The sequence below is a fragment of the Lacerta agilis genome, chromosome 18 (assembly GCF_009819535.1).
Source record: "Lacerta agilis isolate rLacAgi1 chromosome 18, rLacAgi1.pri, whole genome shotgun sequence".
In the NCBI taxonomy this organism is placed as follows: Eukaryota; Metazoa; Chordata; class Lepidosauria; order Squamata; family Lacertidae; genus Lacerta; species Lacerta agilis.
Genome location: NC_046329.1, coordinates 1,834,428 through 1,851,511, shown reverse-complemented (window position 1 = coordinate 1,851,511; position 17,084 = coordinate 1,834,428). Strand labels below are relative to the sequence as shown.

The window sequence follows — 17,084 nt, the reverse complement described above, 5'->3', positions numbered from 1 at the left end:
AATCTCGTGGGGCAGTGTGTGTTTCCCCCCCCCCTACTAACTTGGCAAATTGGGCTCTCTTCCTACAGACTTCCGTGTCGGGGACAGTCTGGCTTGCAAGAAGCCCTTTTCGTCTGCTGACGTATCTGGTAAGTCAGTCGGGGTGGGTTTGCGGATTGGGCCTTTTTAGGGTGCCGGAGTGCTTGCCGATCTCCCCGAATCTGGTCCCTGGGGGTGGCGAGGAATCCAGCAGCAGGGAAGGGTTACTTGCGGGCTTCCTGGCTTTACCTGGTTGTCCTCTGTTGGAGGCAGGATGCTAGGCTAGAAGTTGAGAAACTATTGAGCTGCTCTTAATATTACTTTGCAGGGTTTGTTTTTCACAGAGTCTCGACATCTTCGGTTCGCCAACCCTAGATGAAAAGCTTTTCCAGGAGACTGGGGGCCACTTTAGCTTCTGGGGTGCTAGTAGACTGCCTGACCTAAGTTGGAAAGGATAATATAATAATAATAATAATAATAATAATAATAATAATAATAATAATAATAATTAATAATAAAAATAATTTTATTTATACCCTGCCCTTCCCCGCCAAACTGGGCTCAGGGAGGCCTTGAAATAGTCCTCTAACCTTGCTTTGAGAACAGAACCAGCCTAGTCAGGAGCAGTCTACCTGCTGAATGTGAAGGGGGATGGGAAGGACTTTTCTGTGGGCTTCCCAGAGTGATAGATCTGAAATATATCCCTTTAAGCTTGAATTTGTTTTTATCCTGGGTTGTCTTATTTGATGTTTTGATGTGTTGTAAACCGCTTTGAGATTTGTTGTTTAAAATGTAAAGTGGTATAGAAATAATAATAATAATATAATAATAATAATAATAATACGCAGCACTGGTGAAACCCCAACAGCCTAATCCCCCAGTGTTTACTCCTTTCTCCTCTTGGGATCCGCTGCCGAGATTCAGATTTATGTTTTATTTTCCCTATGTACCCCATTCTACATGTCAATGTTAGCCTGCGATTGGTGTACGTCTCTAAATCGCTTTCCTTCATTCTTGTCTGCTCAGTTCCAGTTCCTTCGCAAGTTCCTCCCCTGGGCTCGCCTCGCCATCCCTGCAGGGACCCCCACTGGCCAAGGATCCCTGGCAGTGTCTCTGGATCGACCCGTGCGCCGCGCCAAGAAGCGCCTGGGAACCGTAGCGCATGTCATCCTTGCCTTTGCCCCTCTGAGGTTCCAGCGCGCTTTTGGATATCTGACCTTCATGGAACGGGATTTGGTCCCCAAAGGTGAGACCCGGGGGTTCGGCCCATAGCTGTCAACTTTTCCCTTTTTTAAAGGGAAATTCCCTTATTCCGAATAGGATTCCTCGCAAGAAAAGGGAAAAGCTGACGGCTATGGTTTGGCCTCTGTTGGCTTCAGCCATGGGAGGTTGTTTTTTTTTTTTTAATCCATGTGGACAGCCTACACGTTTACCTTGCTTTAAATTTTTTGCTTTCTCACCCACATTTCATATGCATTTTTGCACACATTTCCCCAACCCCATTTTGTTGCATTTCCCTCCCACCTTTTCTTCAAGCAGCTTCTCCCCCATCTCCTCATTTAATCCCCACAACAAACCCGTGAGGTAAGTTACGCTGAGAGGTCACCCAGTCCCAGTGAGCTTCATAGCCGAGTGGGAGGATTTGAACCCGGGTCTCCCAGGTCCAGCACTCAAACCAGTGCACCACCCTGGATCTACCTCACCAAATGAACCCCCCCCCTCCTCCTCTTACTGTTCAAAATCATAGAGTTGGAAGGGACCCTGTGGATTATCTAGTGGTCCAACCCCTGCAATGCAGGAAGAGGCAGCTGCCCCACACGGGGATCGAACCTGCAACCTTGGTAAGATCTCTGCAGGTTGTTGTTGTTGTTGTTTTGTTTTAAATCTTGCTGCTCCTCCTGCAGAGACATTGGATGCCCCCGTCCACCCATCGGGCAAAGGGAACAAAAGGAAACAGGAGGATGTTACTCTAGAGGAGGAACTCTCCTGGGCTGAGGTCCTCCAGAAAGAACTGCCGGATGAAGATGATCCCGAGGACCCGACTTATGAGGTACCTCTGAAATATACTCGGAGTCAAGTGTGAATTTCACGCTCTTTATTCAGCTCATAGTAGCAAGGAACGAGTCTTTGCCCAAAAGGTCTGCTATATATACATTATTTACACAATGGGCCCCACGTGATTGGCTAATTCCAGGCTACTCCTGTAGGCCAATCAGGTTACAGATTCCCTTCCTCCAGGAGCCTGATTGGCTGCTCTTGCAGGCCAATCAGGTCGCTGATTCACTTCCACCTGGAGCTGGATTGGGTGGCTCCTGCGGACCAATCAGACTGCTGCGTTCTGGATCCTATTGTTCTAGGATTCAGCTCAGTACATAACAGCTTTGTTAAGGCAAGCAAGTTGTTTTCCCCACAACTGCTTGACACAGCCATCGAAACGTCAGCCCTTGACAGATAAACCCCATAAGTCAAAGTTTCCCCTTGCTTTATTTTTCCTTTAAGACATATAATCATAGAATTAACTGTAGAGTTTGGTAGGGAGCCCCAAGGGTCATCTAGTCCAACCCCCTGCAATTCCTTCCTTTCTTTCCAATCATTACTTAAGGCCATGCTCACACCGTACGAATCCTGAATGACTCGGTTAGTGAGAGTGTGGTGCTGTTAATGCCTAAGTTGCTGGTTCGATGCCCGTAAGGGACAGCTGCATATTCCTGCATCACAGGGGGTTGGACTAGATGATCGCCAGGGTCCCTTCCAACCCTGTGATTTTACGAGTTCTTTGAGTTCTGTGATGCCATTTAAAACAGCTGAGGTTCCCCCTCACAAAGAATTGTGTGATAAGGGTCATTCCCCTCGCAGAGCTGCAGCAAAGACCACACACGCCTTATAACAATCTGATCCGAAATACACAAAAAAAGTCGTAATAAAAACATAACTTTAAAATAAACAACTTATTTTTTTTTAAACAGAATTTATTAGCATTTTCGTAATATAACACAAACCCAACCCCACACCTACAAATACAAAAACAAATACAAATACACATAATGTCAGGATTCTTCTTCTTATTTGTATATCTTACAAAAAAAAAAAATTTCTACTTCTGAATCTTGACGTTTGACTTCCCCCGCCTTTTCACCTTCGGTTTTAAATCAATATACTATTTCCTTAACAACTTTTCTCTATAAAAAAATTTAACTTTACTTAAAAATAACACAATTATCTTGATCTTTTTATTATAACCTAAATCTTAACCATATATTCTTATAACTAAACTTATTTCTTCTATCCTTTATCATGCTGCTTTTGACTTAAGATTCAATATCTCCTTACTTATTTAAAATAAACTTATAATTAACAGACTTCACACTCCGATTTCGGATACCATGACAGACCATTTGGATTATACATTTAATACTTCAACCCACTCCCCCTCTGTCCATTGTCTTTTTCTGTCTTTCACCAGAACCGGATCTCCAATTATCTTCTTCTGAGTGTCCACAGATCCAGGCATTCACATAAAATAAACAACTTAATTCAAATAAAGCAATACTCAATAATCCATCATTGTGTAAAGCATGCCTGGCGTGCTCTGGTCTATGGGGTCACGAAGAGTCGGACACGACTGAACAACAACAACACAATGAAGTTAAATACCAGCAAACAGTAATTAAATGGAAATTCACTCTTAACAATTACAATTAAAAAAAATAAACTTAATTTTTTTTAAAACTACTGTATATACTTGAGTATAAGCCTAGTTTTTCGGCACATTTTTTGTGCTGAAAAAGCTGCCCTCGGCTCATACTTGAGTGAGGCGGGCGGTGGGGGTGGCGAGAAAGAAGCCCTTTTTCTCCGCTCGTGCCGCCACCCGCTCTCCCCAGTCAACCATTCCTTAAGAAGCATACAAGAACAGCGGTTCTTTACTCTCCCCAGGCAGCTTGTTCCATTCCTGAACTGCTCGCATAAATGCAAACTTGGCAAAGGAGGAAGAGGAAGGAGCAGCCCAAAGGGCTGCTTTCGGGCTGCTCGTTCCTCCTCCTCCTCCACAGCAGCAAAGGTGAACCGGCTTATACTCGAGTCAATAAGCTTTCCCAGGTTTTTGTTGGAAAATTAGGTGCCTCGGTTTATATTCAGGTCGGCTTATATTCGGGTATATACGGTGAACTAGGAACAATTAAAAACAGCTGTCTCCAGTGCATAAACTCCCACAATGGATGCAAAACCATGTAAAAGGGTCAAACTGAGAAACAAATCTATAAACTTATTGTTTTTTGAATGGGACTTAAAATGGGCCTACAGTTCCCAGAGTTTGCCGCAAAGAGTGATGGATTGATTGACTGAGCAACCATTGACCAGCCCCTTCTCTGTGTCTGCTCCCCCCCCCCCCCGCCCAGCCTACCAACTCTGAGATGGACAGCGAAGAATACAAATCTCAGAACGACACGGATGTCAATTTGGAGGTGGAGGAGAAAGATGGACTCTTGATGCTGAAGGAAGACCCAGCTCAGCAGGTTACGAAAGATTATTTTCCCCAGAGAAGGGGACCTTCCTGCTGCCTTGGCAGTGAGGCCGCCTTCACCTCTTGACATCTTGCCAATGCAGAAAGGGGACATGTTTCTTCTTAGACTTAAAGATGGTGGGGGGGGGCAGCGTTCTGCTTTTCTGGATGAGCCAAGGAGGCTGTCACACAGCACAGCATTAAAATGTGGAATTCACTGCCTCAAGATGTCCTGCTAAGATTGCTTAAGGCTTAATTGGAATTTACATTCCAATATATAACAGATTTTTGTTGTTGTTTATGTTTTCCTGGCTTCCCACTGCATTTTCCATGGTGTGTTTTTTTTAATTCCTCCCCCTTGCTGCACCCTGTCTTCTCTCTCTCTCATATCTTAACCACCATACAATGATCTCTAATTCCTTCTGTTGCTCAGAGTTCGAATCCTGATCGCAGAGTGCAGCTTCCTTCACAGTCCAGTTTCTCTCTCTCTCTCTCTTTCACTGTGTTTGTAGGATGGCCCAAGGAAGGAAAACAGTGCTGGGGAGGAGGCCCTGGACCCCCGCTGCTCCGGGGACGGGAGTGAGGAGCCAGACCAGGAGGCGCCTGACAGTGGTGGGGACAACCCAGGTGCGAATCCCACCAGCCCAGCTCCGGAGAGCGGAATGCTCCTGCCATCCCGCGACCCCAGTGCTGAGATGACCTCCAGCGACAACTCCCAGGACCAATGGGTGAATGTGAGCGGCGGTAAGCGTCACAGAATCATAGGATTGCAGAGAGGGAAGGGACCCCCGAGGGTCATCCAGCCCAACCCCCTGCAGTGCAGGAATGAGGGCCACCCAACCTCTGTTTAGAAACCTCCAAGGAAGGGGAGGTTCCACTCTCGGACAGCTCTTACCCCTGTGTTGCAGTACAGAATAATCTGCTCAAATACAGCCACAACACGTGGCTATTAAGTATGGTCAATGTATTATTAGTAGTAGTTTGAATATAATCCAAAATTTACAAATCATAAACGTCATATATAATTCCAGTTACAGGTAGGTAGCCGTGTTGGTCTGCCATAGTCGAAACAAACAAAAAAAATTCTTTCCAGTAGCATCTTAGAGACCAACTGAGTTTGTTCTTGGTATGAGCTTTCGTGTGCATGCACATTTCGTGTGTATCTGAAGAAGTGTGCATGCACACGAAAGCTCATACCAAGAACAAACTCAGTTGGTCTCTAAGATGCTACTGGAAAGAATTTGTCATATATAATGTATGTATAAGTCCATAAACAAGAAATAGTCAGCGTAATGAATTGCTGTCAGGGAACACCACGACGCAGGCAGAATTATCCTTTATTAGAAATTATTTGCTGACGAAGATTCATCTTTGAAACAGTTGACTTAATCCGGAAATGCTGTTCTGCTTGTTTGCTGTTCGTTATTGAATTCTACATGTTGGAGCCCCCAAAACAATACTGTTGGACATTATCGATTGAAAGGCATTCTGCCTGCATCGTGGCGTTCCCTGACAGCAATTCATTACGTTGACTATTTCTTGTTTATGGGCTTATACATACATTATATATGATCTTTTCTGATTTGTAAATTTTGGATTATATTCCAACTACTACTAATAATACATTGACCATACTTATTAGCCACGTGTTGCGGCTGTATTTGAGCGGACAGCTCTTACTGTCAGAAAACGCTTATTTATTTTAGGACATAGTGCATCACCAAAACAGCTGGCAAATCCAATTCCATAACTCTACATCTATTTGGATAATATTAGATATTATCCAAATAGAGTTATTTCTAACAGTTACATAACTGTTGTTTTTTTCACCTGCTGCGTTTTCCATAAATGAGGTCCAAATTCCATTAGAAGCTGTATTAGCTGCAGTACCAGGTATGACATCAAATTGTGGAGCCAAGATCTAGCTTTTGTACCTGCAGTACCAGTATAGCCGTCACTAGAGGGTGCTGTTTTTCTGGTGATGTCTAATGCGTGCACTTTTTTTTTTTTTTTTTGCCTTTATTCTCTATTTTAGGCATGACAGGTGTGGGTTTTTTTTATTTTATGATGCCAGATCCTTCCTTGATGGTCATGTTACAGCTTTGTACTAATTTGATGCGCTTTAGTCCAGTGGTTACGGAGAACATTGGTGTCCACCGTGCACACAATGGGAACATTTATATATACAGTATATAGATTTGTCGTTCCAACGCAGCAAGGTCAATATCCTGGCTATAGTAAGGCCATGGAGAATACATTCACGATGTGAGAAAGTTATCCCCAATGTTTAGTTGGACTTTCCTTTCTAGGGGGGCTCCTGCAGAGGTCCTGATCCAACATTCTGCCTAGGAATTTCTGTGATTTGCAAATTGTTTTTAAAATACTTTTTCATTGTTGTAGCCTGTCCTGGAACCTTAGGGCAAAAGGCCTGCAATTATATAGCAACTAATAATGATTACTAATGCTTGCTAGGTCTTACAGTTGCTACGATTCTTATTAGTAAGGATATTTAATAATAAAAACGGGTTATGCCTGGGGCTCAATGAACCCGCCAGGTTGAGTCTCCAAGAAGCAAGATTCCGCAAAATGAAATCATGGTGGCCCAGGCGCTCCCTCTGGTGGCAGAACAGCAATACTACAACTTGCTGACCTGGAGGGGAATCTTGCACATTGTCTTGGGTGTGGGGGGAGAGATAGAAGTCGGATTCTGGAGGAATGTCATGGGTGGGGGGTGCGCAGCAGGGGTGCCGTTTATTTGACCAAATTTATACCCCACTGCATTGAGCTGTTTGCAGAAACAAAATATTTAGGTGTTTTTAAAAGTTACAAAAACAGGCGTTTAAAATATTCCAAAGGTTGACTTTTCAACTTTGCCCTTAAAAAAGAAAAGGAAAAGCAGCTGTTTGGGGCTACAACTCCCATCATCCCTTCCTAGCAGGACCAGTGGTAGGGATGATGGTAATTGTAGTCTAAAAACAGCTGGAGAATCAAGTTTGGGAAACCCTGATCTAGAAAGTTGGCGCATCAGGAGTTTGTGTGTGATATCACTGTCATCACAATCTCCTCCCTGTCCCCCCCCCCTCAAATAAAATCTGTAAAGACAGGATGCTGGGCGAGATGGGCCCCCTTTGAGTCTGATCCTGCAGCCAGGCTCTCCTTAGTTTCTTATAACCCCTCTATGGAACCTCCATGGACAAAGCCAGTCTACCTTAGGATGGAGAACAAGAGTGGGAGGGGCTACTGCTCTCAACATCCTGCTTGTGGGGTCTTCCCCATTTGTGACATCTGATTGGCTACCGGGGGGGAATAGGGGGGATGAGGGGGAAAAAATGAAGAGAAAATAAGAATTTAAAAATAATTTTTAAAGAGGAAAGAAGAGTCAAAAAGCATAAAAAGAAATTGAATCAGGTTTGTTAAATCCCTCTCGTCTTAACAATGAAATTACAAATCACTCATAAAAATATTAAAAATGTAGAAGGTGCTAGTCCTCATAGTTCTGAATGAAGGGCTGATTTCAATAGGAAGCTGCCTTTATAGAGAGTTGGTCCATTGATCTATCTAGCTATCGTATTTTTCTGCGTATAACACACCCCCATGTATAGGAAGACCCCTATTTTGCGGGACTCCAAATTTGGGAAATGAGGGGGAGATTGCCCAGGGTGGTTGAGCTTTTCTTGGGGAGAGGGGTTGCCAACAATCACCCTGACCGCCGCTGCCAATCACACGCCCCAACGAAGCCACCAATCGTCTCCCCGCTCGCCACCAGCAGCCGCCAATCGCCAGCAGGCCTTGCTGCATCCACCAATCACCCGCCCAATTGTCAATTACAATCTCCTGCTTGCGACTGACGACAATCACACGTCCCCCCCCCTGCACTATCCGTGTATAAGACGACTCCCAATTTTTAGCAGTAATTTATAATTTAAAAAAAACAACCCTCGACTTATAAACAGAAAAATACAGTAAGTGTTGTCAACACTGACTGGCAGACTCTCTTCGGGGTTCTGGCAAGGGACAGTCCCATCCCTTCATGGAGATGCCAAAGGTTGAACTTTTGGCTCATTTAACAATCTATGGCATTTTTAACTGGGGAGGGAGGGTCTTGGTATTGTTTCGTTTCTTACTACATTGTGTATTTTTTGGTGTTTTATGTTGCAAAATGCCCCTGTGATCCTCGGAAGAAAGGAGGCAATCAATCAATCAATCAATTTATTGCATTAGCCATACAGCCGTAGCACATAGTAAAAGACCAGGCAGTGGCCTGGCACAATTATACAAAGAATACAACAGATACAGTTAAAACATTGGAGGTAAAATCGTGCTGGAAAATACAGATAAAATAAAAAGCAATAGCAGGGCATGACGACAGAGTCCGTGTCAGGAAGATACGTAAGACTAAGGCTAAGGGAAGTTAGCCAAAAAGGTGGTCCTGAGTTTCAGGGCCTGTAATATGTAGGTGGCCACTCCACGTGAAACCAAGGGGTTGGCATCCGCCAGTAGATATTTCATGCGGTCAACGAAAGGAGGCATATAAATTTAATTCTGCATGCCCTATCGCTCAGCAACTGAAATGCCTTTTAAAGATTTGGAATACTGCAGTTTGTTTCCCTTGGGTATGTGATGTGCTCACCTCTGATTAGTTTTCCTGCTGGAATTAACAACTACTTACTTACACACACACACACACACACACACACACACACACACACACACACACACAGAGGAATTGAGAACTTACCTGTGTGACTTTTCCCTTTCCCTAGAATAACGGCAGCTGTCTCCTTTCCTGGCTGAGATTGGATGCCTTGAGCCGCAGTGACCCTTTCCGACTGTCTACCCCCTTCCAGAAACCGGATGCCCTCTTTTTGATAACGGAAACGTCTTCTCTCTTTTTTTGAATTTGCAATAAAGCCTTAATTTTTCACAATGGGGTGTTTGGTGGCTTCTGTCTGACCGACTCTGGCTTTCTGTAGGAACAGAGGAAGATGCCTTCTACAGAGTTCAATACTGTCCACACTGGCTGGCAGCAGCACTCCAGCATTTCAGGAAGGGGTCTCTCCCATCCCTGCCCTGGACATGCCGTTGGGCATCGAATACAGAGCCTTCCCAGGGCTTCTTCGTGCTTACCCGTCCTCCATGCTTTTCAGGATTTTATTTTGGTCTCGACTGCCCTCATCCGCTGTCCGGCTCTGTCTAGCAGATTTTAGCAGTTGTTTCAACTTACTTTCTTTTGAACCCAAGTACAGTAGTACCTTGGTTCTCGAACTTAATCCGTTCAACTCCCAAAAACCGTTCGAAAACCAAGGCGCGGCTTCTGATTGGCTGCAGGAGCTTCCAACACATATAAAAACAATAAAACATTATACATTAAAAAACAACAACAACCTCCCTATACAGGGCTGCCTTCAGATGTTTTCTAAAGGTTATATAGTTACTTGACATCTGACATGTCATTTTAAAGTCATCGAGGTTGGTGACCATCACTGCCTCCTGTGGCAGGGAGTTCCAAAGTTTAACCAGAAAGGTATACTTTCTTCTTTCTGTCCTTACCCTCCCAATATTCTAGTGTTATGAGAGTGACTTCTCGGCCTCCACTTTCTCCAACCCAGGAATAATTTTTATAAGCTCTGGTTGTGTCGCCTCTTCCTCTCCTTTCCTCTAAATTAAAAACAACAACAACCCTGCTACCTCTGCAACCTTTCCCTGTAGTGGAGGAGCCTCTCCACCCCTTTTTGGTTGCCCTGTTCTGAACCTTTCCCCTGTGGGAGGAGAATAATAATGTAAATAAAGAAGATATGGGTGCTCATATGGATGCCGGGCTGGATGGGTCCCCTTGGACTTCATCCTGCACCCGGACTTTTCTCAGCTTCTGCAACATTCTGGCCTGTTCAGGATTTTTCTACGTGATGTTTGCATATGATGTGGAAGGAATGGACCTGACAGCTGCTGCAGGAAATATTTCTTGCTAGTTGGTGGGCGGAAAGGAGGAATCTTGGTGACTCACGGGGTGTCAGCGTCTATTTCGAGAGGCCTGGGGGCTTGGCATCCCTGGCCCGCCACTTGCGATGTTTACTACGGATGCATATGAATAGAAACCTCCTAACGGCATAAACTATGTGAGCAGTGTGTTCCTATAAGCTCTGATTCCAGGTCACAGATCCACCGTCACATCTCGGTTCATCGCTGCAATTTGGCAGCACCCGCCATTTGTGGCGATCCTGGAAGGCAGCGACTGACCTCAGGATTTGACCTTTGGTCACCCTGGTCCTAGTCCGACGCTCTAGCGTGGCATAACATGTCTAGGATGGCTCACTTGGTAGAGCATGGGCGTCTTAAAACTCAGGGTTGTGGGTTCGAGCCCCACATTTGTCAAAAAGGTTTCGGCACTGCAGGGGGTTGGACTAGATGGCCCTTGGAGACCCTTCCAACTCAACAATTCTATGTGGTACTTCAGCAATGCGGGGAGAGGAGTAGAGCAGGGCAGTTTCTGATTTGACCCTGGAATGTCCTGCTTTTCCTTAGGACGTCGTCCTTTTCACTGGAGAAATGTCGGAGGGTTTGGAGTTATGCGACCCCCCCAAAGCCAAGGAGATAAGTAACTATATACAACCTTTAGAAGACATCCGAAGGCAGCCCTGGATAGGGATTTTTTTTCTATGTTTCATGTTTTATTAAGGTTTTATACAGTTGCAATCGAAATTATTCAACCCCCATTGCAAATCAGGTTTATTATCCAAATTTACAGACTTTCAGCAACCCAGTCAGACGGGCGGGGTATAAATAATAAAATTATATTTGTTATGGAATCAATAGGACATCTGTATTTTCATTGGAGAAATGTCGGAGGGTATGGATTAAGCATGCACACATACGCAAAGCATCTGAACGTTGGGGGGGGGGGGTTTTCAAGCCTCGGATCTTGACTGACGTGTCCTTCAGGGTTTAACTCACAGCTGTCTTCCCAGTGACTCAGACAGCTGCCAATTTCTATTTTGGCCTGGATGCGCATGGAAGGTGGTCCCTAATTATAAACTCTCCCCAGTGCTGAGAGCAGAGAGATGACAGCAGTGGGTCCCTTGCCTCACCGAGCTCTTTTGGGGGTCTGACTAACAGCCCCCTCCCTTTGGGCCGAGTCCTTTTCGAGGGCGATGAGACCGCCGGACGCCTGGGACCCCAATAAAAGGTCTCCGGCTCTCGAAGAGAGAGCAGAACAGAGCCACTTCTGGAGGACCACAGCCGACAAGCCAAAAGACGCTCGAAGCATCCCGAGGCGAAGATGCTGTGCCGGCTGCACCTCACGGCCCCCCTCGCGGCCCCCCTGCTCAGCCGGGCTCTGTGGCCCCCCACCCGCTCGCTCTTTGAGGACCTGGAACGAGAGATGGATTCGCTGTGGGAGTTGCTGGGCTGCAGCAACTGGCCCCTCGGGGCCCACGAGGAAGCGTCCCGGGGGCCGGAAGAGAGCCCGTTTGCGGTGACTCAAGACATGGCCGGCTTTGACCCCCGGGAGCTGGTGGTCAAGCTGGTGGGCCAGAAGCTGGTGCTGACCGGCAGGAAGGCCACGCAGACCCCCGGAGGACCTTTCCGCTACGAGCTCTTCCGCCGGGAGTGGGACGTCCCGGGCAGCGTGGACCGCCAGCAGCTCAGCTGCTCCATCTCCCGCGAGGGTCAGCTGCGCATCGAGGCAGCTGGGCCTGCCGCCAGGACGGTGCCCATCGAGGTCGGCCGAGCGCCGGGCAGCGGCCAGGAAACCGACTCCACCATGGACGGCCGCCGGACCAAAGGCTGAGGGGAAAGCAAGGCACAGAAGAGACTCTGGATGGACTTGGGACTCTGGATCAGGGCTTTTCTGCCAATGAATGTTTTTAAGTAGAACGTTTCCCTTTGCGGTGGTCGGTCAATTTGCAGATATAATGCAGGTAAACGGCCGTCTCTATGAACGAAAGCTGAGGCCTGCAGGTCAGGGTGGAGGGATTACTGGTTTTTTGTCCTTGTTCATATCTCATGTTTTGATGCTGTGTTTTATGTTCGGATCTCATACACTTCCAACATTTCTCCAATGAAAATAGAGACGTCCTATTTAATAATAATAAATAATAATAAATATTTATACACAGTACTATTTATGCATTATGGGGTGCTTATTTAAAATCATCTGAAATATGATTACAACTGACCATCGTAAGGCGCTGGTCCACATTCTATGTGTCTAGACAGGCTTTGCCCTAAACAAAAATGTTTTCAGCAGTCGCCGGAAATATTATTGTGACGGCTCCTGCGCAACGTCAGGAGGCAGGGAGTGAAAAGATCCATTTCTTACAAATGCAGAAATTGGTATTATGCTTTTATGCAGAGGGCCTTCTCGGTGGTGGCGCCCTCCCATCAGATGTCAAGGAGATAAACAAGAATTTGACTTTTAGAAGACATCTGAAGGCAGCCCTGTTTAGGGAAGTTTCTAATGTTTGATTATGTTTTTATAACTGTTGGAAGCCACCAAGAATGGCTGGGGTAACCCAGTCCAATAATAAATATATATATATAGTTATTGTTACTGTTGTTATTATTCTGAGGTGGTTCAGATGTAGATTTGGGCCTGTCCGGACTGACTTGTGAGAGGTAGAAATTAAATATACACCCACATCAACACTGCCCCTTAGCAATTTGAATTGTGTGCATTAAATTCCATTCCCTGGTTTTCACGGGCTTGAAATGTTTTAGGAGCACCAACACTTTGAGTGGTAGAAAAAAAAAATATCCTTGCTTCTTCATCTTTCTACCTTGGGCCTGGACTGGTAGCTGATGCAAGAAGTTGCAAGAAACTGATGATGCCCTCCCTCTGTCAACACCTTTCACCCAAATTGTGAGACTTGAAGCAGAAGGGGGTTGAGGCAGAAAGTGAAGAAGTGGATGTGTTTTTCTTTCTTTTTTTTTAATTCCCTTTCTTAGATCTCCCATAACTTCCCCTTGCCTAGCAAAAGCAGGACTGCGCCGTTTCTTCGGGAGACAGTAAAGGAGGGGTGGGTGTGGGAATCTAGGTGAGAGAACTGAACTGTGTGCTGTTTCTCAGCCTGGCCCACCTCGCAGGGTTGGTAGGAAGAAAACGTGGTTGGCATCTGGGAGGGGGGCTGTGCATATTCCTGCATTGCAGGGGGTTGGACTAGATCAGGCACGTCCAACAAGTAGATCGTGATCTACCGGTAGATCACTGTCTGTGGTAGATCACTGGCTCCCCCCAAAGAAGCTCAACAACATTGGCTCCCCTAAAAAAAAGCCCCGCAACTTTGAGACCTGAACCCCTAAAAAAACGGGCCTTCCTTCTCCCCAAAAGAAGCTCAACAACTTTGACCTGAACCCCCCAAAATGGGGTAGATCACTGCCAGTTTTTAACTCTGCGAGTAGATCGCAGTCTCTTGGGAGACTAGATGATCCGCAGGGTCCCTTCCCACTCTACGATTCTGTGACAAAGACAGAGCTCAGGTTTGGAAAGCAGGTCTTGCCAATAGCATGGCCCCGCAACCCAGTCTGGCACCCCCCCTCACAAGAACAGGCGGCCTTTTCTTCTCCGATTACGCAACAGAAAAAGGGGGAGGGATTTCTCTACTAGCCTAGTGTCTTCCAGAAGGATCTGTTGATTTCCTGTTTTCCACGCAGCAGCTTTTGGGGGTGGGGGTGCTTCTGGCGCCCTTCCAACACCCCAGGGCACTTTTTTGCAGCGTGGGGGAGCCCAAGCGAGCCCTGCACCTTTCTCTTTTTCCAATTATATTTTATTAACTGTCAACATTTTTTGACATATACACAGTCAAAACACAGTTTCCCACCCTGCTTTCCGCTGAGTTGTTGCTACTCCCCTTTTGCAGACCCTCCTTTCTATCAAATCACAACCACAATATTATAACCCGATTCCTCCTGTTGCTCGTTGTTCATTGTACTAGAATAATATTTCTTTAAACGGTCCCATTTTGCCAGTTCTGTGCCTTTCCTGGGGCTTCTCGGCACAACACCGGCTAGCAAACCCTCTTGCAAACTGTGGCGTCATTTCTGGACTGCTGCCAAGGCCTTCCCCTCGGCTGCGTCTCTCGACGTCTCTGGAAGGGCCTCCTCGGTTCCAGGCCTGCCTGGAAAGGCCTCTTGCAACACGTTGCGTCAGTCTCTGGGCTCGTGCCAAGGAGCTGGCCGGCAGATAAAAAGCCGGAGAGCACTCGGAGTCAGCCAGACAGAAAGGAACCACAGCCGAAGCAGCTCTGCTTGCTAGATCATCTCTTCTTCCCCGGCTGTTTGGCTGCGGCACCGCCATGGCGAGCTATTCCCGCTACCTGCTCCGTATGCTGCCCCTGCGCCGCTGGCCGCTGCACAGCTTTGGCCCCGTCTGGCTCAGTGGGCCGCAATCGGCTGGCGAGGCCCTGTGGCCGGCAGCCGGGCAAAGCCTCGTCGACCGGGTCGCAGCCGACGTGGAGAGGCAGATCGTGGAAATGGAGACGATGAGCAGGGCCTTCTTCCAGGCCTCACCGCTGCAGAAGTTCCTGCGGGAAGCGTCGCCGGAGGAGAGCGTGGCCCGGGACGGCGAGGCAGGCGGAAAGTTTCACTTCTCGGTGGACGTGGCCGGCTTCGCACCGGAGGACGTGGCCGTGCGGCTAGACGGCAGGAAGCTGACGGTGACCGCCAAGCGGCTGCACGAGAACACAAGCGAGGAGGGCGGCTGCGTGAGGGAACGCCACGAGGTACGCCGCGAGACTCTCCTCCCCGCCGACGTGGACCTCCAGGCCGTGACGTGCTCGCTGGCGTCCGACGGGCGGCTGTGCATCGAGGCCCCCCGCCTGGCTGCGGCGAAAGCCATCCCCATCGACGTGAAGGCGGCCGACCAGCAGGCTCCGGGAACCAGCACAGAGAAGGAGCCCGAGAAGCCGCAGGACGCTTGAAAAGTGTGGACGTTTTGGGCACGCAGGGAATTAGTGCGACGTCTTAGTTTGGCGTCTGCCAGGATTCCAGCTGGCCTTTCGACTGCCTTGACTAATATTTCCAATTTATTAATCGCCTTCGAAAGCGACGTACGCTTATTTTTCCTTGTGTGCAATTGAAAATTGTGTGTCTTATTTTCCCACGTTAATCGCCAAACTGATTTACGCTTCTGTTCCTCATCCACAATAAAAATTGTGTTTTATTTTTGCACATTGGTTGTGTTTTTGCTTGCTTTCATGGAATTGTAGAGTTGTAAGGGACCATGAGGGTCATCTAGTCCAACCCCTTGCAATGAATGAGTATTTTGCCCAATGTGGGGCTCGAACCCATGACCCTGAGATTAAGAGTTCTCATGCTCTACCAACAGAGCTATTCAGTGGGTCTGCTTTGAGCATGACTAATGTAGGAGGCACAAGTCTTCCAATGGCATGCTCCTCCTCCTCCGCTGGTACCCTGAAGGCCGGATTCAATTTGGCAGAAATTCAAGATGGAAATCCTAGTTATCGGTTTGCTGGGAGGCTTAGTAAGGGCAGACGGCCAGGCAAACTTGGGAGTGCCCCCTGCAGCGGTTCAGTGGCCCTGCAGTTGCAGCTAACAACAACCAAGCACATTTAGCTAACAAATTTCGTTTCGTAGTTGGATGAGACAGATTTACGGCCTTGTCGGTAATTTATAACCATGCGTGGTTGAGCCTCCAGCCATTTTTTTAGGACAGAAGGGAACAATCTTATTTGTGGGTTTACTGGATCATCACAGTGGGAACCAGGATGCAAAACAGGCCTAGCCATTAGCTATCATGAAGGAGAACCTCCATCTTTAGCAGCAGTCTACCTACAAATTCCAGATTGTTGGAGGCAAACAGGAAGGAAGGCCTGGGACCGCTACAGATGCATCTGGGCAGCCCTAGTGGGAGGGTGAAAGCTGGAGTAAGCAGACCTCTGGGAGCCCCCAAATTTCCCCAAAAAGGACTTTCTTTTTTTTAGATGCACTTTGCATGCACTTAGGAATTGTCGGCAACAGATCTGAACAATGATGTGCACGTGTTGCTTTAAAAATGTTTTTTTTTTAAGAGCTTCTGATCTGATTTACTGCAAAGAGCAGGAGCCAGGAGCAGTCTATCTGAACAGCTAGAACTCAGAATTTTCAAGCCACGGCAGCACCTGTAAAATGAACCAATTGAAAACACATCGATGCTCGCCTGTTGGTGCCAGCAGCCTTTGTCACAGAGGCAGCACATCCAGAAACAAAATGTAGTTGAAACTACATTACAAGGGAAGGTTTCTGGGGGCCACACAGACAGTCCTCAAGGGCCACTTTCCCAGCAGGTTGTGCTTTGCCAGTTTTAATACACAGCTGCCCTCCTCCATCAGGCTCTCTCTGGCTTCCACATTTATTCTTAGCTAACCCAAAGCTTCTACATAATGCCCTCCGCTAATTTTTTTTTTTAATTTTAAAAAATTGCATCAGAATCTTGTGGTCCGCTGCTGACAGATTTTCTTTATTAGAGAATTTGTGGTGTTCACAGTTTAAAATCTGACAGCGGTCAAAATAATGATAATAATTAATAAACAAGAGTGTCCTGCCTGGGCTGGGGGTGGGACATGTCCTGGGGAAG

At 46.9% G+C, this 17,084-nt stretch overlaps 2 protein-coding genes across 2 annotated transcripts; both read left to right on the top strand.

Annotated features, from left to right (window-relative positions):
- Nucleotides 1-11,550: 11,550 nt before the first annotated feature.
- Nucleotides 11,551-12,598, top strand: LOC117039676 (alpha-crystallin A chain-like). Its single transcript, XM_033136856.1, has one exon. The coding sequence runs from the start codon at nt 11,793-11,795 to the stop codon at nt 12,300-12,302; it is 510 nt and encodes a 169-aa protein (XP_032992747.1). The 5' UTR covers nt 11,551-11,792; the 3' UTR covers nt 12,303-12,598.
- Nucleotides 12,599-14,488: 1,890 nt separating this feature from the next.
- LOC117039659 (heat shock protein Hsp-16.1/Hsp-16.11-like) lies at nt 14,489-15,681 on the top strand. Its single transcript, XM_033136840.1, has one exon. The coding sequence runs from the start codon at nt 14,806-14,808 to the stop codon at nt 15,427-15,429; it is 624 nt and encodes a 207-aa protein (XP_032992731.1). The 5' UTR covers nt 14,489-14,805; the 3' UTR covers nt 15,430-15,681.
- Nucleotides 15,682-17,084: the final 1,403 nt, after the last annotated feature.

Bases quoted from the DNA above. Each gene is read 5' to 3' on its own strand.
- LOC117039676 (XM_033136856.1), top strand. From the start codon at position 11,793: ATGCTGTGCCGGCTGCACCTCACGGCCCCCCTCGCGGCCCCCCTGCTC.
- LOC117039659 (XM_033136840.1), top strand. From the start codon at position 14,806: ATGGCGAGCTATTCCCGCTACCTGCTCCGTATGCTGCCCCTGCGCCGC.